Raw genomic sequence first — 22,901 nt, 5'->3', positions numbered from 1 at the left:
AAACTGAAGGACATTAAAAAAAAATAGGTTGTTTTTCACCAAAATAAAAGTGATGCTATTCCTCTTATCTTGGTTTACATTACAGGATAAAGATTTTCTGCTCAGGTAAACTGCATTCATTTCACTCCATGCTTGTTCCAGTTCTCAAAACTAAAATTAGGCGTGAAACTTTCTTCTTCAGCAAAGATGGAGTAACAAAGACCAGATTTACCCTCCTGCCTGGAACAATTAAAATTTCAGATAGAGTATATGAAACAGTGGTTTTTAGACCCTGGGCATCAGGGCAGCTCAGCGATCCCCAGGGGAAAGGAAACAAGGTAAGCCCTACAATTATCCTAAGTTACTGCCTAGAAAGCTTGCAGGACCTGGACAGAGCCTGACTGTCTTCCTGAGTTAAAGAGACGGATCAGGGAGCCCAGGGAGGCCGAGGTGTGTAGTTTGTCAGGCAGAGTACTGGAGAGGAGGGAGCTGCACAGAAAGAGAGAAAGACAGCAAGAGAGAACTCTGAAGATCTGTAAAAGTTCCCCCTGGAGTCGTCAGCTACACACTGACCAGTGCACACATGCGAGAAAACTACCTGAGGCTGAAGAAAAAACAACCCAAAAAGATTAGAGTGGCGACCACACAGTGTCAGCAACAGTTGGTATTCCCACAAACTAGTGAGAGTGGACAATTTTTTTTAAAATTTAAATTCTTTCTTTTTAAAAAGATTTTATTTGTTTGACAGAGACAGACACAGCGAGAGAGGGAACACAAGCAGGGGGAGTGGAAGAGGGAGAAGCAGGCTTCCCGTCTAGCAGGGAGCCTGATGTGGGACTCGATCCCAGGACCCCGGGACCATGACCTGAGCCGAAGGCAGATGCCCAACGACTGAGCCACCCAGGTGGTGCCCCTACTTTAAATTCTTTAACTAACAGAGTATCAAGTACAATACTCAGAAGGCTATTACTTAATGGTGAAGAAACTTTAGCTCTAGATGAAATGCAGCTCTGATCACCTGACAAGGATTAAAAGCAAATATCAAAAGGAAAAAACTACCTAAATAATTTAACAATATCACAGAACACAGCTCAAAAAATATTTTTTAGAGATACGAAAATATCCAGCACCCAAGAAAGTCAAATTCAAAATGTCAAGAATATAATAAAAAATTACCAGGCATGCAAAGAAGCAGGAAAAGATGACCTATAATGAGAATAAAAATCAATCAATTGGAGGGGCGCCTGGATGGCTCAGTTGGTTAAGCATCCAACACTTGATTTTGGCTCAGGTCATGATCTCAGGGTTGTGAGATCAAGCCCCACATTGGGCTCTGCACTGGCCATGGAGCCTACTTAAGATTGTCTCTCTGCTTCTTCTTCTGCCAGCCCCACCCCCCAAAATAAATAAAAAGAAAAGAAAAATGAAAAAGAAAAATAATCAATCAATTGGAAAAGACCTCAAAATGATACATATAACAGAATTAGTAGAGAAGGACATTAGAACAGTTATTATAACTATATTCAGTATGGTCAAGAAGGTAAAGGAAATACTTAGTATGTCAAGTAGAGGCAGAGAAGGAAATATTTAAAGAAACAATAGTTGGTATTTTCCAAATATAAAGAAAACTACAAATCCATAGATCCAAGAAGCCCCACAAACCCAAGCATAAGAAACATGAAGAAAACTATACTCAGGTGTTTCATCATCAAATTACTTAACAATAATGGTAAAGAGAAAATCTTAGAAGAAGCCAAAAAAAGAAAAAGAAAAGAAAAAAGGACATATTACATACAGAAGAAAAAAATTAGAATAATAGAGATTTCTTGTTGGAAACAATGAAAGCAAGAAGACAGTAAAGAAGCAACATCTTTGAAGCACTGAAAAAAAACATCCAACCTTTGAATCTAGAATTCAATACCCAGTGAAAATACCTTCCAAAAACAAAGGCAAAGTACATACTTTCTCATGTAAAACAGCAAAGGAATCAATCACCAGCAGACCTGTGTAAGAAATGGTAAAGGAGGGTGCCTGGGTGGCTCAGTTGGTTAAGGGACTGCCTTCAGCTCAGGTCATGATCCCAGAGTCCTGGGATCGAGTCCCTCATTGGGGAGTGGGGGGTCTCCTCCCTCTGACCTTTTCCCCTTTCATACTCTCTCTCAAATAAACAAATAAAATCTTTTTAAAAAATAGTAAAGGAAGTCCTTTGAGCAGAAGAAAGATAGAAGTTTAGATCTATAAAAGGAGGGAAAAAGACTGAAAATGGCAAGTATAAATATGGCCATAATAGCAAATATAAATAAATACTGAAAAAAATGTTAAGTCTCTAAGAGACAATTGACTGCTTAAAGCAAAAACAGTAAGAGTGTGTGGTTTGGTTTATAACATATGTGGAAGTAAAATGGATGACAATAAAAGCACAAAACCGAGGATGGAAATCCACCTATATACACAAAGTGGTATATTACTTGAAGGTAGACAGTGATAAGTTAAAAATGTATACCATGAACTCCAAATTAGCCACACAAAAACCCAACTAAAACATACAGCTAATAAGATAACTAAAGGACACACGTCTACTTCTAAATAACTCATGGGAAAAGAAGAAACCAAAAGGGAAATTAGTAAATATTTTGAATTGAATGGAAATGAGAATATTTGGAAGAATGCAGCTAAAGGAAGAAATTTAGAGCACTAAACATTGATGATAGTATAGAAGTTTCTCAAAATAACAACCTTAGCTTCCTTTTCCTTAGAAGAGGAAATTACAGCCAAAATTTAATCGTTAACATCTCAATCCAACAGAAAGTAAATGAAAAAAAAAAAAAAAAAAGAACAGGAGACAAAGAACAGATGGAAAATATAGAAAACAAATTGCAAGATGATAGTGTTAGACCAAACAATGGCACAAAACACATTAAATGAAGTTGGTTTAAAGACACCCCCCCCCAATTAAAAGGAAGGGATTGTCAGACTGGATTTAAAAGAAATGCAACATCTAGCTATGCGCTGTCTGTAAGAAATATACTGTAAACATAAAGTCACAAATAAGTTAAAAGTAAAAGGATAGAAAAAGATATACCATCCTAACACTAGTCAAAGAAAAGCTGCACTGCCTTTGTTAATATCAAAGTACTGTTCACAGCAGAGATGATTACTGAGGATAAAGACAGCCCCTGAAGAATTCATTTCATCAGGAAGACCTAATAATCTTAAACATTTATGCATCTAAGAACAGAGATTCACAATACATGAAGCAAAAACTGGTAAACCTGAAAAGATGAATAAACAAATGCACAAGAGATTTTCAGATACCCCTTTCAATAGAGATATTTCAATACCTCTCTCTCGGTAATTGATAGAATAAGTAGATAGAAGGAAAGATATTGAAGACTTGGACAACACTACCAATAACCTTGAACCAAGCAGCATAGGACACTACGCCCAACAACAGCAGAAGACACATTCTTTCCAGTGCACACAGGGCATTTACCAACATAGCCTATAAAATCAGTCTCAATAAATTAAAATGACTGAAATTATATACAGTATGTTCTCGGACCACAAATAGGAACTAAAAACACATTAACTAGAAAATCCCCAAATATTTGGAAACTAAATAATATGTTTCTAAGTAACCAAAAATGAGTCAAGAAAAGAAAGCGAAAAGGAATTTATTTTTTTATTTTTATTTTTTTTTAGATTTTTATTTATTTTTTTTTATTTATTTGACAGACAGATCACAAGTAGGCAGAGAGGCAGGCAGAGAGAGAGGAGGAAGCAGGCTCCCCGCCGAGCAGAGAGCCCGATGCGGGGCTCAATCCCAGGACTCTGGGATCATGACCTGAGCCAAAGGCAGAGGCTTTAACCCACTGAGCCACCCAGGCGCCCCAGCGAGAAGGAATTTAGAAAGTATTTTGAACTGAATGTAAATGAGAACACAACATATTGCATTGTGGGATGCCACTAAACCAGTGCTTAGAGGGAAACTTATAATAGATGAGAGTGAATTAAAGCTAAAGTAATCAGAAAGGAGAATATAATAAATAGAAATCAATGAAACAAAACACAGAATCAATGAAAACAACTCAAAAGGTGGTTATTGTTGTTTTTCAATCAAAAACTCACTAGAATTCATATGTCTCTATACAGACTGACCGGGGGAAAAAAAAGTCACAAATCATCAATGTCAGGAATTAAAGAGGTGGCATAACTACTTATCCTACAGCTCTTAAAAGTATATTATGAACAACTTCATGCCAATAAAATTGACTACTTTGATGAAATGGACAAATTCTTTGAAAGAAATACACTACCCCAAAGATCACTCAAGAATAAGCAGAAAACCTCAACAGCCTTATATCTATTAAAGAAATTGAATCTATAAATTAAAAACCCTTCTGCAAAGAAAATTTTAAGCCCAATTCTATCAAATATTCAAGGGAAAAATAACACCAAATCTATACAAAACTTTTTCACAAAACAGAAAAGGAGGAATACTTCCCAAATCACTCTATGAGGCTATCATTACCCTCATACCAAAACCTAAAATATTTATTGCTAGAAAAGAAAAACTACAGTCCAACATCCCTTATGAACATCAATGTAAAAAATTATTTTAAAATGTTAGCAAACAGAATTCAGCAAGATATAAACAGGATAGATAATACATATCACACCCAAGTATGGTTTGTCCCAGGAATACAAAATTGGTTAAATATACAAAAATCAATCCATAAAATTTACCTTGTTAACAGCCAAGAAAGAATAGTCAAATAACCATCTCCATAAATTTAAGAAAAGTATATGAAAAGTCCTACATTTATTCCTTATAAAAATTCGTAGCTGACCAGGAATTGAAGGGAACCTTGTTCAGTTTCACAAAGAATACCTATGAAAAACTGATAGCTAACATTTAATGAGGAAAGATGGATGCGTTCTTCCTTGGATCAGGAACAAGGCAAGGTTTCCCACTCTAATGACTTCTATTCAACTTGTACTAGAGGATCTAGCCACAGCAATGTGACAAGATAAAGAAATAAAAGGTATAAAGACTGGAAAGGAAGAAAGAGAATTGCCTTTACTTGTACATGACACAATTGTCTATACAGAGAAGCTGATGAAATCTGCAAAAAAGGTACTAGCACTAATAAATGAGTTTAGCAGCTAGCAGGGTAAAAGATCAATATAAAATCAGTTGTATTTCTAAATACTAGCAATGAACAATCAGCATTTTAGATTAAAAAAATACTATTTATAATACCCTAAAACTATTATATACATAGGGGTGAATTTGACAAAAATATGCTAGTTCTGTATATGGAAAACTACAAAATATTGCCGGAAAAAAGTTAACAAAAGCATTTAAAAATAGGTACACTGTGTTAAGATTTCAGTTCTCCTTGGATTAGGCAAAGATCTCTTAAAATACAACATTAAAGCATGATCCATAAAAGAAACATCTGATAAATGGTATTTCATCAAAATTAAGACCATCTACACTTCACAAGACACTGCTAAGATAATGAAAAGACAACTGCAGAGAAAATCTTTGCAAATCCCATCTCTGATAAGGGATGTATGTCTTAAAATTCAATTATAAGAAAAAAATCCATCCCAATTTTAAAAAGTTGGCAAATAACTTTAACAGACACATCACCAAGCAGATACGCAGATAGCGAGCAAGCACATGAAAAGATGTTTAATGTCACCTGTCAACAGGGACATGCAATTTAAACCCATGGTGAGATCCCAGGACACAATCTGTAGGGTGACTAAAATGGAAGACTGACTACACGAAGTGTTGACAAAGGTGTGTAGCAACTGAAATGCTCACACGTTGCTGCTGTGAACGCAACAGGGCACAATCACTTAGGAAAACAGGTTGTCAATTTCTTGAAAAGCTATACACACATCATATGGTCTGGCCAGTCTGCTCCTCGGCGTTCATCCAACATACATGAAAGCATACATCTACACAAACACTTGTACGTCAATATTCGTAGCAGCTTTATTTGTGATAGCCCCAAACTGAAAAGAGCCCAGATGTCCATTAACCGATGAATGGATACACAAAACATGATACAGCCACACCATGGAAAGCTACCCAGAGAGAAAAAGAAATGATCTGCTGATACATGCAACCAAATGGATTAATTGTGATAGATTTCTGAATGAGAGAAGGCAGCAGGGGGAAAGCTTAAGTATTCTGTAAGTCCACTTATATAAAATTCTAGAAAATGCAAACTAGCTAATAGTGACAGAAAAGAGACCAATAGTTGCCTGCGGGTGGGGAGGTAGGATACAGGAATGGTGGCAAAGACAGACTAGAAAGGATATGGGAAAACTTTAGGGGGGGAGGGATATGTTCATTACCTTGATTATGGTGATGTTTTCATGGGTGTAATGCATGTGAAGACTTACCAAATTGTACATTTTAAATATGTATAGCTTACTGCATCAAAATTATACTTTTAATAACTCTATAAAAAATAAAGTCATGTATGGTCATCCGAGTGTCAGTCATAGAGTTCCTCTCATGGTGTTGACTTTTGCTGTGGACTAGCAAGCTCTATCTAGCCCATTTGAACCAGGTGCTTTGCAGTGTTCTGAGGACAGTCAAGTTTTCCCTGAAAATGGGTTGCTTTTCTTCAGCATCATGGGAGTTAACTTGACAAGTGAACTTTATCCAAGAATAGGGTCAACCAAGGCACGAAACAGCAAGTTATAAGGTCCCAGACTGATGCGCTCTGCGTGGTGGAGGTTGGTGATGGTGGCGGACAGAACGGAAAATACACACGCAGGTAAACAGCAGGTGGAACAGGTAGAGGAGGGGGAAGAATCAGTGAGAAGAAAAGATGGACAGAAAGGAAGAAGAGGGGAAGTAAAAAGGATAGAAAAGAGAGAGAAACCAAGTTCTTCTTCAGTCTAATTTTTTTTTTAACCATGTATGCCTCCGATGTCCTTGGGCAGGTGACAAATACTTAAATTACTTTCATACACTAAACAGTGATTTAGTATGGTAGTATTAGAAACGGAATTAATTTACCTTAGAGAAAAACACTAGCCACCAAGTTCAACAATGAAAGACTATCTTCCTTGGTTTTCTGGATATCCTGCAAGGTGAGGCACCCCCAACCAATTTATATAAGGTCATTTTCAGATCAGTGTTGTCCAGTAGTATTTTCATGACTTGTCTTAACATGCATTCATGGTCCAGCATCTCTAACCCAGCTAGAGTCAGTCACAGTGGTAAAGAGCAAGCAAAAATATCATGATAACCATTTGGGGAAGGGCGGTTACATGAGCCTGAAACCTCCAGCCCCTGACTCTGAAAGTCAAAACCAAATCAGTTTTATTTTCCTCTTCAAAGGCACATTCCAAGTAAATCCACATTTGTTTTTAGGAGCAAGAAATGGTCTATAAAAATTGTAAGATTTTCCTACCTTGACAAAAATTGTTGAATTGCATTCTTGCAATGCCTCCATCAAACTGATCACATGGAGACACACCATTTCTACCATCTGAAACAACAAATATGAAAATCAATTCCGCTCCCAGTGATCCACACATCTTGAAACCTAGTCTATAGCCACAGGCAACCCATGTCCTGCGTCCATGAGGCTTCTGGGCACAATGACCAAAGGGGTGGTGTTTATTCACCAAGGGATGGTGTTTATTCACCCCTTGAACCTCAACTAAAAACCAACTTAAAAAGCTCCAGAGGTTTTATAATTATCATGCCCTCCTTACCTGACTCAGGGCTGCCAGTGGGATTTGGGGATTGATCTCATTCATCTCTACTGCGTGTGATTCGTACCAGGGGATACGTGCCTTCTCCTCCCCTCCTTCCAACAACAGAACTTGGCCCTGGGTCCTTTTCTCCATCTTGACCCTTTCTCCCCAGTTTCTTCACCTGAAGTGACTGTTTAACTTATTACACACCTGTCTGTGCGGCTTTGTTCTCTACAGAACAAGGTGACCACGTTGACGATAGTTCGAAAACACAATGCAGAGCACAGCCCTCCTCAGAAATTCCTGAGGCTGGATTTTGAACGATCCCAGCGGGGGTTTTACCAGGCTGGCACACAGAGTTTAACAAATTTTTCAGGATAAAATTAATTCAAACTCAGTAGCATTTTTGGTACAAAATTCATTTGTAACAGATTTAATTCTAACATTTGTATATCAAAGAGATTTGGAGGGGAGATAAAATGACAAGAGAAGGACACCAAATCTCTACTTAAGGTCCCATTTCATTGTCTGCAAAGTAACAGAGCAGAATGCTAAATCTCTAAGTTCTCCTTAGACAGTCTCAGACTCCATGATCCGAGAAATGTTTATCTCAGAACTGTCTGTGCACCCTAAAATTGTCACATAAATTTCCTTTAAACTGAACTAAAATACCTCTCTCCAATCAAATTGCTTTATAACATCTGCTTCTCTAAAGACAAGGAAGTGCTTCACTGAAGGAGACGTATAATCCCCTTTCCGATTAGAGCCGAGAGAAAATGTTTCTTAGACTAGTATCAATCAATCAAAAGCCATTTCCGGAATGCCTTTTGTGGACAGTGCATTGTTGGGTTTCTGGGCACACTGGAATCATCCTTATGACGTTCTTCAGATCCCCTGCCCCTCGCAGATGAGAATTCGCCTGATAAAGCCCCCATAACCAAGATACTAACTGCCGCTAAGAATTCTCCGAAGTGACAAATTGAACCAAAGGACTTCCTGGTCCATTCCTTCCACCCACCCTCCAATCTTAACTTCATAGGACAAATCCAAGCTTGTTCAATGAACTGGGTTCATGCTAACAATACCCCAGATATTTCCCAGTTAGGTTCTGAGCAGCCCCTTTCTTGGCAAGCCATCGGAGTTAAAACTGAACTGGATTTGAAGATTGGGGGCGCTGAGGTCCTCCTAGGGTGACTCAAAACAGGGAGGCTCTTTCCAGGTTTTGAGCCCTGAGTAGAATCAACGTGTGTGGTTGGTCTGCTCTTAAATACCACAGAAGGATGACCCAGTGGGCGAGGGTTTTTCCAAATTGCCTCAGAATCCAAAAATCATAGCGAACTCCTTCTGACTTTATAGCATGAAACAGCCCTTCAAGGTAGATGTTTCACAGAAATTTTCTTTGGCACTCAGCAGAGCGAACAAAAGTTGTTTTTACTAGATTTACTCGCTTGCTTTGTGTTTCCATCAAAATTATCATGCAAACAGAAAATCCCGCTTATCACCTAGCAATCCACCTATCCATTGATCTAATATTACAACTGAGATCCTTAAAGAACAGGGCATGTGAGGACTGGGAGCAGGTCACGCCTTTTCACCCGAGAGGGGAAACTTATTTGTGGACTCACCACTTTGTTATGGGCCATCAGCTGAAGGATGCTGGGTGTCACCCTGCTCCAAAACTCTAGCGCAGTCAGTATCGCCGTGAAGCTGAATTCATTCTGACTTTGGACGTTTGTCGCTACGGCGCTTTGCTCACAATACACGGTCCAGAGCTGAGCAAAGATAAATGCGTGGAAGAGGGAACACATGTGCAGCACGGAGGTCTGGAAAGGAGGAGACAGGAGCAGTTACCTCTCTGTGGGCTGTGGTGCTCTCTGGGGCTGCCCTGCACAGCCTCGGCCTCCTGTGGAGCACGGCCGAGGCACGGCGACTGCCAGCGATTGAAGCCTGAAGGAGTGATCTCAAAACTTGTGATCCACCACCTTAAGACAATCTGCTTTGGGACGCCTGGGTGGCTCAGTCAGTGAAGCACCTGCCTTCAGCTCAGGTCACGATCCCGGGATCCTGGGATCGAGCCCCGCGTCAGGCTCCCTGCTCCAAGGGAGCCTGCTTCTCCCTCTCCCTCTGCCTGCCGCTCCCCCGCCTGTGCTCCCACCCTCTCTGTCCAATAAATACAGTCTTTAAAAAGAAGGAAAAAAAAAGAGGGAATCTGCTTTTTGCACGGTCAGTGGGAGTACACAGAGAGAATGGAGCATCTTTCCAAAGAGAAGGCACCTCGGTTTGCAGAACACGTGGACCCACCGCCTTGCCCATCAATGACCCCGACATTCTCCTCTCTAAACTAGACTGGGAAGAAGGACCATTCCACCACCTCCAACGGTTTCCTCATCTCTAACATGGGTGTAACAGGACTCTCCTGCCTCCAAGAGCTGTGCTAGGAGGAATGAGGCCGTGCCTCTGATCCCACTGGCCAGTACTTACCTATGCCGTGACCACTAGTAGGAGAAACGGCAGCTTCAAGGACAGTATTGCTACCAGCGGTAAGCACTGACACGTGAGCACCTATAACGTCCCAGACGCCAGGCTAAAGACTTTATCAAAGATCACTTCCTTAATTCTCAAATCATCCCCTCATCTATTTCACCCATGAAACACGAGCTCCAAGAGGCTAAGTCACTTTTTGAGGTCACAAATTACAAAGTACTGACGTTAGGAAATCAAACACAGATCTGGCTCGAAATACTAGGAACCGACTGCCTGATTCTTTCTGTAAACATCAAGGGCCGTTTGGCAGGTGCTCTATTTTATCCCACCATCGGCTTGCCCTGGCCGACGTCCCAGCGGCTCCCAAACCTACTGTGACTTCCCAGAACTTGCCTAAGCTTGCGAAGGGCCCTTGGGTTCTCTTAGCTGGTTAGTACCAATGGGTATGGTTGGCTGATGCTGGCTCACGTCGGATGCCTGCCTCGGGCTCACTTTATTCCCTTAAGCACATCATCTGTTTCTACAATTTACCAAGTTCCCCTGTGTAGGTGACTCCGGCACGCACTTTAGTGACTTCCCAACTGGTCGTCTTCTTTTCATTCTGTATCTTTATAATCTGTCTCTAGAGACGTGAGTTGAAAAGATACTGCATGAAAAATGAGAGCATGACTTTGCCTCCAAATCATATTCGGTTCCAAAAACTTGATCATAGGATTTTTATTATGTAGCTCGTCTCTTATTTATCTTCATTACTTTGAGACAGAAACGCCTAGGAAGCTAACTCTTGCTTGCCTCCATAATTTATCTTCATAAAAGGAAACCGAACGACAATTTAAGGAGGAAGCAAAGATAGTGCGGGAATTTAAACCACTCTAAATAAGGCATTAGCAGAAAGCTGCTTTCCTACCATCCACGGGAGGGCCAGTGATAAGATGCATTCTCTTCTCAGAAGAAACATAATTGGCTGATAAGGGTTTCCATTAGCCCTTTGGATGCCTATGGTCTTAAGCTTGCAGAAATCACTTACCTTTGATTGCTCTGGAAACCCAATCAGGATAACAATGAGATGGTCTGCGATATGAGAGCCTGCGTCGAGAGGTATGGGCAGGCACGGAGAGGAGGCGTTCGGACACACTGCGTTGTGAGTGAGGGAGCCCAAGAGCAGCCAGGACAGCAGACGGATGCGGGAGACACACTCGATGAATTCTTTCGGCCTAGCAGGTAGATGGAAGTGTTAAAGGCGATTTTAGGGCTCCTGTTTTGTTGGGCCCTCATCAACTGCTTATTGATGGAGGGCATTACAAGTGTGGTTTTATAGACAATTACCTACAATAAAACCCCAGGGGGACAGAGGGCCAACAAAACGATGGGTCAGTTTTTCTGGTTTCCGGCTCTGATCCCGGACCTTAGCTGCCTGAGGAAAGAGGAGCTTCTGGGGCCACGGGATTAAAAACCATTCTTGCGCCAACTTGGATGCCTTTCCAACTCACTTCTTCTTCTGAACTCTTTCTTCTCATCGGAAGGTTGGACATCCCCACTAGAGGGGAAGGCATCGAGGTGAACACCTAACACACAGCCACCCGTCTCTCCTGCCCTCCCGTCATTTCCTGCCACTGCCCTCCAGCCCTCCTCACCCCGAAGGCCAGCCTTTTCTCCAGCCCGGAAGCTGACCGTGCTAAAGGACAGCCTCAGACCAGCCCACGCGCCCCTCCCCCTTCTGTGCCTCCTTGTGCTCCATCCTCTCTCCGCTATGGATTTTGTTCTAGCGGCAATCCAACACGCTCCTTGACGGCAGCAGCTATGGAAGTAGTCCATTAACACCCATGCATTTATGCAACTAGTTGGAATTACGAGGTGAAACCGCACCTCCAAATTTTCACCATCCATCAGGATATGGCTGAGGGTCTTGTTTGAGGGCAAGTTCCTTTTACTGGCAACATACCAGGCAGTGCTCGTGTTAAAAAATGCTGCCAGGTCAGCAAGTTCGGGGAGGAGGCTCGGTTCCCGTCTTCCCAGCCAATCGCTTCCCACTCCCATAAATCTTGGATGCGTCCACTAGCCCTCGCGGCTGAACTGATAAGGGCCTTACCCTTGCTGCATGGCAGAAGGGGGATGATAGAGCCAAGGCAGATAGCGAATCACGGCTTTGTTATCTCTGTGGTTGCCCCGTGAGATTTCCATGGCTGCAATCTGAGCCAGCCCAACTTTGAGATGTCCGCCAAAGGTATCTTCGTGCAGAGGCTGAGAACATGTCTTCATGTGGCTCTGCAAAAGCAAATGGTATTTCATGACTTTGGCAGAGCACCCGGAAATCTTCCAGGCCACTTGTTTAAAAGACCAGCTTGTCATTCCCTCACCTTCTGAGCCACGGCGCCCAAGCATACAACCCATTTAAACTTCTTCAGTGGCTTCCCATTTTCTTAGGAACAATGGGGGTTGGGGAATTCCTTAGCACGGGCCAAAATGCCTGGGATGATCTAGTTTACCCCTGTCTTATCCCTTCATCCCAGCTACATTGGCTCCCTCCCATTCCTGGCCTTTGCTCATGTGGGTCTCTCTACCCAAAACACTGTTCCTGCCTCTCTTCACCTAATTAACTGCTGTTCATTGTTCAGATTTTAGCTCAAGTGTCACTTCCTCCAGGAAGCCTTCCTTGACTTCCCTGGCTAGGTCATATCATCCTATGAGAAGTCTCTATACCACTATTTTATCCTCCTGCATAGCAGTTGTGAAAGTCACACTTTTCCTTTATCTTATATGAAATTTTCATTAAAATTGGCCCCCATATCAGACTATAAATTAAATGAGCATAGCTACTATGTCTTTTTGCTCACAGTCGCATCCCTACATGCCTAGACAATGCCAGGCCCATGACAGGTGCTCCATACGTATTTGTTGAGTTAATGTAGAAAAAGTCCTTTTCTCAGTGTGGCTTAGTGGAAAGACTGTTGAACTGGAAATCGAGACGCGGGTCCCAGGCCCAGTTCTGCCCTAATTAGTCACATGGCCTGAGTCAAGCTACTTGGCCTTTCTGATCTGCCTCCTAATCTATGTCAAATCAGAGGGTTGAATTATATCTCTAGTCCCCAGCCTTTTGTCATCATGGATCCCTCTCAGTGTTTTTCTCTGTATTTTGAAAGTGGCTATACAACTAGCTAACATGTTTAGGGAACAATGTTTCTCTTCTTTATACTTGATATCAAAGTCACCTGAGTGCGCACAACCAGACTCAGCAGTCAGTTACCGGTGAGAGGTCCAGCTAGGGGAGCCTGCTTAGGAATGCCTGGGTTCAGATACCACGAGAAGTCAGCAGTTTAAATTCTGGTTCTACTTTCCACCTAGCATTTGCAAATCCATCTCTATCCCCAGAAACCCTTGGATCATCTGAGCCGAGTCTGGAAACGGAGTTGGGCAAAGGAGGAACTGCGTTTGTAGCTGATGACTTTCTGGGACAACTCGAGACTGTTTATCATACAGGAATAATTTACTGCCAGCTTGCAATCTGGCTGCTCCTGGGCCGTGTTTGGATCCCCTTCTGCCCTCTGTCCAGGGCCTTCCCCGAATCTCTGAGACTATCAGTCTTTTAGCTCTAGTCGACTCATGGCGGGGTAGTTGACTTGTATCTGCCTGCAAAGGAATCACTCAAGAAGAACCTTGACAACTTCACTGGGATTGTGTCCATATGCAAATCAGATTTTGTTCTATCCCCCGTCTTTAATTATTTCCTTGAAGAGGAGAGCTTTGATGCAGATAACCACAAAAGGCTTATGTTTGCATAATGTGTTACGGTTCACAAAAGTCTCTTCCCATGAACAATGCCAGGTCAAACCTCGTAACCATCGGCAAAGGTAGATGATAGGCTTGTCTTGCAAAGGAGGGAACGGAGGCTCAAGGGAGTTAAGTGACACTACACGGTGTAGTGAAAGGAGAATGACCGGGAACCACTAGAGCCTTGGGTCAACCCTGACTCCACCGCTTAGCAACAGTGCCACCTGGAGCAAATTACTGTACCACCCCGGGCCGCAGTCTCTACATCTGTAAAATGGGTCTTTTAAACGCCTGAACCAGGGGCATCGTGAGAACCGAATCGGTGGCAAAATGAAAGCTGGGCACATCACTCCTGCCAGCAAAACAGACTTTCCGTTCTCTCTTCCCTCTGCACAGGCTGAAAACCCGTGCTTCAGACCCCCAGGAGGCTGGGTTTGTTCGGGCCGCGGCTGCCAGCGGAAGCCTCTTACCTTGAGTTTGGTGAGCGTGTGCATGTCGGCCATGAAGTCCAGCACCTCGCTGATGTACTGTCGCACACACTCCATTGCGGCCGTCCCGCACTGAAAAACAAGGACAGCGCTGGGGGCGCCCTGCGAGTCACGGCCTTCACTGTGGCCCTGACTGCAGTCACTCTCTTGTTCTGACTTCACACTGCTTGCTAATGAGCTGTTTCAGTTTCTGGAGCTCTGACTCACTCCATTACTCTCCAGAGTCTGTGACTGTCTGCCCACAGCTTGGACAAAAAATGATGTAAGTTTGGTGGTAAAGTGCTAAGAAATGGGGACAGCGCAGGGGAGACAGGGGTTAACCTGCTTTTTCTCCACTGGGGCGATCGAACCAGGTTTTGTGTCCTTGTTTTTAAACCGGCCTGGATACACAGATTGATCCTATGTAAAAGCCCTTAGGATCAGAGTCTTTATGACATGAATCAGCCCTGAAACTACACTACCCCTTACCACTCTGGGGAGGCTCAGATACGTGCCACCGAATTGTAACACCAGAAGCTCGGACCTTTCCCCATCGAAAAACGAAAAGGATAGAAACAAACATCATGTGTGCTCCAAGGGTCCAAAATTCTTATATTTGAGTCACTTGTGATTTAACGCCTTATGCACGGTAGGCGTGCTATGAAATAGATGATAATGTATGCTTGCCGTGTTCTTGCTAGGGATAAAGAGAGATGGAGAGAAGGGAAAGGATCCTCTTCCCCCCCCCCCCCCCACACCAGCAGCCTGTTTGGGAAGTTTTCAAGGAAAAGAAAGCATACTTGTGTCCTCCGTTATTAAATGGCATAAACCTGCCCAGGGCACTGCAGTGAATTTAGGATTATAAGCAAAGAAAAGACAAATGAACAGACAAGCTGCTCCATCAAAGCTCTAGGAGCAAGCCCACACATCAGGCTGGGCATAATGGGGATCAAAAGCAGGCCGTCTTTGAAGCCATCTGAATACTACGCTAAGGCCTTTCTTGGCTTTCTTTCGGAAAATCTGGAACATTAGAGACTTAACTAGCTTCCCCAGTGGTGCTCATTTTCCCATATGCATGTAAATTTGCACAGCCCTGAACTATATCACCTTCTATCTCTTCTAGAATGTTACGCCTGTCAGTTCCTCTGACACGATAACAAACAGTAAAATAAGGTCATTGGCAGTGCTGTCAGAGTGTTTTCCAAGCATTTCATACGTTCTAAGGTTTTCTTCTTTTAATTTAAATCAAGGGAAGGAATTATAAAAGGTTATTGTGTTCCTGCTTTTGGAATATTAATCCTTAAGCGCAAGAAAGGATTTCCCCCCGATTTATTCCATTTTCTCTGACCTTTCACATGTCATGCAAATAGGAGTATATACTCTGTTCTTTAATTTCGTGAAAGGGATTTGTTTCTTTCATAGGCAATATTTTATACCATTTCAACAAGGCAAATGTCAAAGAAAATAATTACGAGGAGCATTATTCAATATTTGTCTTCTCACTTTGAATTTCAAAAAATGAGAGCGAAGAATTTACTAATATCCAGTTACTTTTGCTCCAGAGACAGCACCTTCATCTAACAAAAGCTTTAAAATACAGGATCATCTTAGCCATCTACACTTATAAAACAAAGCATATCATTTCCAATACCCCCACATACCATTTTTTAAAATTACTTTGCAAAACATAAGCATAACCTTAGGTGTGCTTTTTCTTTTTTTTTTTTAAAGCGAAAAACATAAAGAGTCAAGTTCTACTTGTTTCCGAAGGCCCACGTTTATTTCAATAGGGAAACTGATGATAAGGAGTTGAAAAAGCAGTCTAGACTCAAAAACATGAAAGAAAGGGGATCGTACCCAATTTTTCTTTGAAACTCATTCTCACTTCCAAGTCCTTGTTCTTAGATTATAAAAGTAACACATGTTCAATGTGAAAAACTTGGAAAACGCTCATTAACAAAAAGGAGAAGAATCACACAGCCCTAATTCTTGTCCTCCACTCGTGAGGCCATCACTATTGGTATTTCCTTCCAATGTTTTTTCGAACACATTAAACATATAAACACATATATATAATTTTTATAAGACTGAGATCATTTTTTCTAGCTTGTTTTTAAATTAAATCCATCATAAGCATTTTCCAATTAATTATTCTTTGAAAATGTGATTTGGTAACCACACAATCATCTGTTTTGTAGAGGCACCTTCTGTTATTTAAACAATACACTAATATTAGTCAACATACACACACACACACACAAAACACTCTGATTAAAAAATGGGCAGAAGATATGAATAGACATTTTCCAAAGAAGACACCCACACAGCCAACAGACACATGAAAAGATGCTCAACATCGCTCATCATCAGGGAAACGCAGATCAAAACCACAATGAGATACCACCTTATACCTGTCAGAATGGCTAAAATAAAGAAACAAAAACGAAACAACAATAACAAAAAAGAAATAACAAGTGTTGGTGAGGATGTGGAGAAAAAGGAATCCTTGTACAATGTTGGTAGGAATGTAAACTGATACAGCTACTATGAAACAGTATGGAGGGTCCTCAAAAAATTAAATATAGAAACATTGGCTATTTACCCAAAGAAAACAAAAACATTAACTCTAAGAGATACATACACACCTATGTTTACAGCAGCATTATTTATAGTAGCCAACATGTGAAAGCAATTTAAACATTCACCAATGGATCGGAATGGATAAGGAAGATGTGATGTGTATATGTATTTACAATGGAATATTACTCAGCCATAAAAAAGAAGAGATCGCGCCATTTGAGACAACATGGACAGACCTAGAGGTAATACGGTAAGTGAAATATAGCAGACTGAGAAAGACAAATACCATATGATTCCATTCATAAGTGGAATCTAAAAAAATCAGGGAGTAAACAAACAAACAAAAAGCAGAATCAGACCTATAAACACAGAGAACGACAGATGGTAGCCCGAGGCGGGGGGTAGGGGTTGGCAAAATGAGTGAAGAGGAGTCAAGATATAGCCTTCCAGTAATGAAACGAGTAAGTCACAGAAATGAAAGGCACAGCCTAGGGAATATAGTCAGTGATACTGTAATAGCCTTGTGTGGGAACAGACAGAAACTACACTAGCTGTGAGCACAGTGTAACATGTAAACGGGAAATCATCATGTTCTCCACCAGAAACTGACGTAACATCTTGTGTCAACAATACTCAAGATAAAGTTTTAAAAAACCGATATGCTCATGTTAGATCTTACTTTTGTTTCCATATTTTTACTATTTTAAAGGTTATCTTAATAAATATATTCCTTATGTGCATGTTCAATTATTTTCTCCAACCTAGTACTAGAAGTAAATTGTCAAACTGTTCTTCGGCAAGGTTGTACCATTTTTCGCTACCACCAGCAGCTTTTAAGCATGCTTGTTTCACCTCATCAATAAGTTTAATCATTAAGAAAGACCTGCTGATTTGTTAGCTGATTTCAATTTTTATGTTTTTAAATGTTTTGAGACTCTGTATTAATTTATAATTCACCGATTGTTAATGAGGGTAAAAAGGCATATTTTGAAATTATTACTTTATATAATATTATTATATTTTATTATATTATATTATATTTTGAATATTATTGGGCCCTGGAAAAGGTTCTATATATGGATCCTAGAACTCTTCTTGCTTTTCTGTTGTTACTGGAATGTCTTTCTTTTACTTGTTGATTTCAACACAGTTTTTATTTATTAGGGATATTATTTTTTAAGCTATCACGTAGGTAGTAAATACTGAGTTTTAAAGAATTAAACAGTAAGGAAACTATGAGTAGGCAGCAGAAACTGGCTCAGTCCTCACAGAACTGCTTCTTTTCTTCCCTCGTGTGCAACTAGACCAAATTTCCCACCAGCCCTTGCACTCAGGAGTGGCCATAAGACAGTTCTAGCCAAGGGAGGGTGAGTAGAAGAAATATACATCATTCAGACCTGGCCCGTGAAAACCGTCCATGTACCATACTCTCTTCTCTTTCTTAACCCCCACCCCTTCTCTGCACAGCACAGAAGGAACCTGATCCCCTAACTTTCATGAGAAAGTCCTCCTCCTTCTACTAATTAGGATACCCATTAAAGCTTGATATGAGCAAACGATCAACGTTCTGTGTGTTAGGTGGCTGAGAATTCATCTCATGGCATCTTCCATCACCCTAACTACTCTTAAGAACTCCTTTAAAAAACAATAGTTTAGTAATTCTACTCTCAAAAATCTACTGTAAAGAAGTAGTCTCAAATATGGATAAAGATTTAAGCACAAAGATGTATCTCACATAGTCGTTACAATTACGGAATACTGAAAATAATGAAAATATCCAAAAATAATTAATGTTTGTTAATATGTACAATAGATAATATTTACTAAACACTACTGAAGGTCTGGCCTCAGGCTAATATGCTTTCCATGCATTATCTCACTTAATCCCCAAAGTAGATATTGGACCCTATCATATCCCATTCTACAGATAATGCAAATCAAAGAACCATACGTTAAATAACACAGCCAGTGAATGGCAGACCTCAGATTCTGGTGTGTGTCTAACCCACGTGCACTTAAGCACTCTTCTATGGTGCGTTCACATGAGGTAATGACTATAGCCACCAAACTCTGGGGCTAATGCTTAGGACGTTCAAATCCAAAGCCACATCTAGGTCATAATTTCACTAGGTTTAAAAATATGCTTAGGAAAAGTGAAAGAAAATACATTAATCTGTTGGCTATAAAGCTACCTCTGGGCTGAGTGATTGTTACTTTCCCTCTGTCATAAAATTTCTGTATCAACTACAGACTCTGAAAAACAACCTGAGGGTTTTGAAGGGGCGGGCGGTGGGAGGTTGGGGGAACCAGGTGGTGGGTATTAGGGAGGGCACAGATTCATGGAGCACTGGGTGTGGTGAAAAAACAATGAATATTGTTATGCTGAAAATAAATTAAAAAAAATTTCTGTATCAAAAAAAATTAAATAATCAGAATTTTAAAAATTATATTTAGCATTATGGGAAAAACTGGTATCTTTATATATGTAAATTAATTAAGCCCTTTTAGAAAACAATATGAGACTATATACCATTAAGACATTCCTACTCTCTCAGGAATTTATGCCAAGGATATAATTCAAAATAAACACAAGGATGGCCTTTGTAGAAATATATATATACATATATACATATATATACACATATATATATGCAATTAAAGTGGAAAATAAATACATTTCCAACAATATGGAAACAAGCAAATTAGCATATTGAATAGATCGAAATATGAAAGAAATTTTCTAAAACAACAACGTTCTAATTGTGAGGCAGAGGGATTATAGGTGATTCTTTTTCTTTAAAATTTTCTCTACTGAAAATTTAAATAATTTTCTTCAGTGAACAATATCGCAAAAGTTTCACGGTTTTGTTGCAGTCAACTCACTCTCGGCGTTATTGTGGTTTCTCATCTTCAGCCTCGTCAGTGAGACTCTTAAAGCCCTTTTACCAAATAGTTCACTAGTTGATAATAATGCAAAATTTTTTTTTTAATTTTCAGAGGAAAAATTACAAAGGAAACCAAAGTATCACAATGTTTATTTCTTTGCAGCAGTAGTTCAACTGAATTGGTTCACAGGAGCTAGTCTAAGAAAACAGATTCTGGGAAAAAACTGAACTGTAATCAAATGCATTTTGTACATCTGGTAATTTCTTTCTTCCCCTTCATTGGCTGCTTCAGTTTTACTCATGTCTCCTGGAATTAAAAGTTTCCAGGGGCTGGGATTAACTTAAATTTTCACTAGGCTCTTTTAAAGAAATGCTAATATGTTCTTCATTTTGTAGTGTTTATTCCAGTAAGGGTGAACCAGGACACAGGTCCAAAAATACCTCTTTACTAAATGGGGACGTGAGACGAGATAGAAAATGTAGACAATGAATTCAGTCAGGACTTACTCCAGGTACAGAGGCGATCATTTGCTTGCTCAGGATTGTTGACTCAGCTAGTTTGGTCCCAGCATCCGCACAAATAAACTAATAAGAAATTGAAAGCATAATTACTTTTAAGAGCACTCGGACAGTAATCAGTTATTTATAGTTTTATTAACTCAGCTTAAATTCATTAGTGTTTACTCTCATGACAATCTGCTCTGGATATATGGGGCTTGCTAATCATGACAGTTTGTTCCTATCAGAAGTTCAGACTCGTAGGACTGAGAAGAACACAGATTTGTACTTTGCCCAGACAGCTAAGTGGCACTGGAACGGTGCATTCAATTGAGGGAGAAAGGAAAGATGTCTACATGGTCAGATTTATTCTGAAGTTAGTTATTCTATTTATTCTTTAGTACTTCTTGACAGTTCCTGAATTCACATAGACTTTTCCAAACTTCATCATTACCCATTTAAAATGAAGACAGAGACACAATGCACTTCACTGTGAATATTCTGTGAATATTCTTCCCATCCGAGGCCCCCCAGTCTCTGGGCTCTCTCACTTCACCCACACCTATCCTCTGTGCTGAAAATGACCACCACCCCTGTCCTTGCCTCACGGAACTTTCACCCACTCCCACTGTAACAGTCATGACACTAGACTGCAGGGACCTACGAGTCTACGCTGCATCCTCCTACGGGCTCTCCAAGAGTCCTACGGGCTCCCTGCGCTTGCCCTCCAGCACTAGCTTTCGGCCTGACATCATGGAGGGGATCAGCAAAACTGTGTGAAGTGAATCAATGAATCGATTATGACAAGATCTTGATGGGGATGGATTTGCCAGGTTATGATTTCATTTTCTTCATTACAGATGTTTGTAGGTGTTTCCCACTTAATACAACACCCAACGGGGTATTAATGGTTTCAGGAAAAAAGTTAAACATGAAGTCTGCAGAGTTTGCTATGTGCAATAAGGTCCTGCTTAATTTCCCTTCCCAGTGGCCCCAACAACTGTGGCTTCAGTGGCCTGGAAGCAGCTTGGACACTGACAGCCCCTCCTTCTTATTTCACCCTCACACCGGAAGGAAAGTTAGATAGGTCAAAGTGATGGGTCCTGCGAAGCGGGTTAGGTCCCTGGCAAACTGGGGAGAAGTAATAAAGGTTTGGGTCATAGAGAAAAACACAAGAGGGCCTTACAGAAAACAGAAACCAGCACACTGTCAGGCTCATCAGGGCTCGGAATCAGAGCATGAATAGGTTTTGGCTAACACCACAGAGATTTCGGCCAAAGACCTTCCAAGGGCGCCCTGAGACTTCTTGTCCAAGGCCTTGTTCAAGAGCTGGCCTTCAAGCGCGGTCCTCCAGGAGGAGTATTTCATCACAGAACTGAGCTGGGGGCCAGAGGAGAGTGAGCAGAGCTGTCACTGACAGCCGTGTGCCAGGAGTAGATACATATCTCTACTCCACGTTCACACACAATCATCTCCATTTGCCTCAGATACAGTTACAGAAAGCTAAAGAATCTATTTGGCCATTAACTTTCACTCTGGCAAAGAAAGTACCAGCTAGTAACTAACATCCACGGAACACCTAAAATTTTCCATTATTTTATTCAGGATAGCTTACCACTTGGACTCATCCCTAAATAAGAAAAAGGAAATAAATCAGGATTTAAAAAAAAAAAAAAAAAAGGAAAGCCTAGAACTTTGACCAGAACCTATCAGTAACAAAGTAATATATCAGATGGAAGTACATGGTCAAAAGAAGAAACAGTCCCAACCTCTGGCAGACACTGCCTGTTCTCCCATAAAATGTGTCTTCAAAAGCTATCTGAGTCTGCAATCTAAGACAAACTACTTAGAACTAAGTTTCAAAACCTCCGTCAGGATACCAACATTTTAATTTCTTTACATGAGAGCCAAGAGCTCTTAAATGAGAGCCAAGAGCCAAGGGGAGGACAGAAGGGCATACAAGTGTGAGGGAGGGGAGGCTCAGACAGAGAAGATGTTTCAAACCGAAGGCCCCCTAATCTGTGCTTCCATGGCCTGGCTGTGCTCTTTAGAGCTACAGAAGATCCCTGGAGAAGCAAAACTTCAATATATCTATCTCCCTTTGCAAGAAGCCCTTCTTGCCTCCCATACTCAGCAAAGCAGAACAAGTAGCATCATAGAAGTAGGTTGTCAGTCATATCACGTCACCAATGGGAGGCCAGATTAAAATGTCTGTTTTGTGGTAACTCTTACAAGTCAGAATTAATCAAAAATCACCCTAAAGTTTATGGGAGTACCACAGAGAGCCTTGTGTATCAATGAGTATAAAAGTGGACAAGCCGGTGCCCCTGGGTGGCTCAGTGGTTTAAGCCACTGCCTTCGGCTCAGGTCATGATCTCGGGGTCCTGGGATCGAGTCCTGCATCGGGCTCTCTGCTCGGCAGGGAGCCTGCTTCCCTCTCACTCTCTCTGCCTGCCTCCCTGCCTACTTGTGATCTCTCTCTGTCAAATAAATAAATAAAATCTTT

General features: G+C 41.0%; 1 protein-coding gene across 4 annotated transcripts in view; it reads right to left on the bottom strand.

The window, feature by feature from the left end:
* Positions 1-22,901, bottom strand: part of UNC79 (unc-79 homolog, NALCN channel complex subunit) — a gene marked incomplete at its 5' end in the record, with an annotated part of 191,813 nt that overhangs the window by 5,178 nt on the left and 163,734 nt on the right. For all 4 annotated transcript variants that reach the window (XM_080808708.1, XM_080808710.1, XM_080808711.1 and 1 more), the window contains 6 exons: positions 7,425-7,502; positions 9,339-9,536; positions 11,225-11,411; positions 12,287-12,462; positions 14,436-14,525; positions 20,405-20,482. In XM_080808708.1, the coding sequence (XP_080664834.1) occupies positions 7,425-7,502; positions 9,339-9,536; positions 11,225-11,411; positions 12,287-12,462; positions 14,436-14,525; positions 20,405-20,482 (807 nt within the window). The remainder of the gene's footprint in view (positions 1-7,424; positions 7,503-9,338; positions 9,537-11,224; positions 11,412-12,286; positions 12,463-14,435; positions 14,526-20,404; positions 20,483-22,901) is intronic.

This window comes from Martes martes (assembly GCF_963455335.1).
Source record: "Martes martes genome assembly, chromosome: 7".
NCBI classification, from domain to species: Eukaryota; Metazoa; Chordata; class Mammalia; order Carnivora; family Mustelidae; genus Martes; species Martes martes.
Note: the sequence above shows the minus strand (reverse complement) of the source record. Positions and strands in the feature narration are given on the sequence as shown.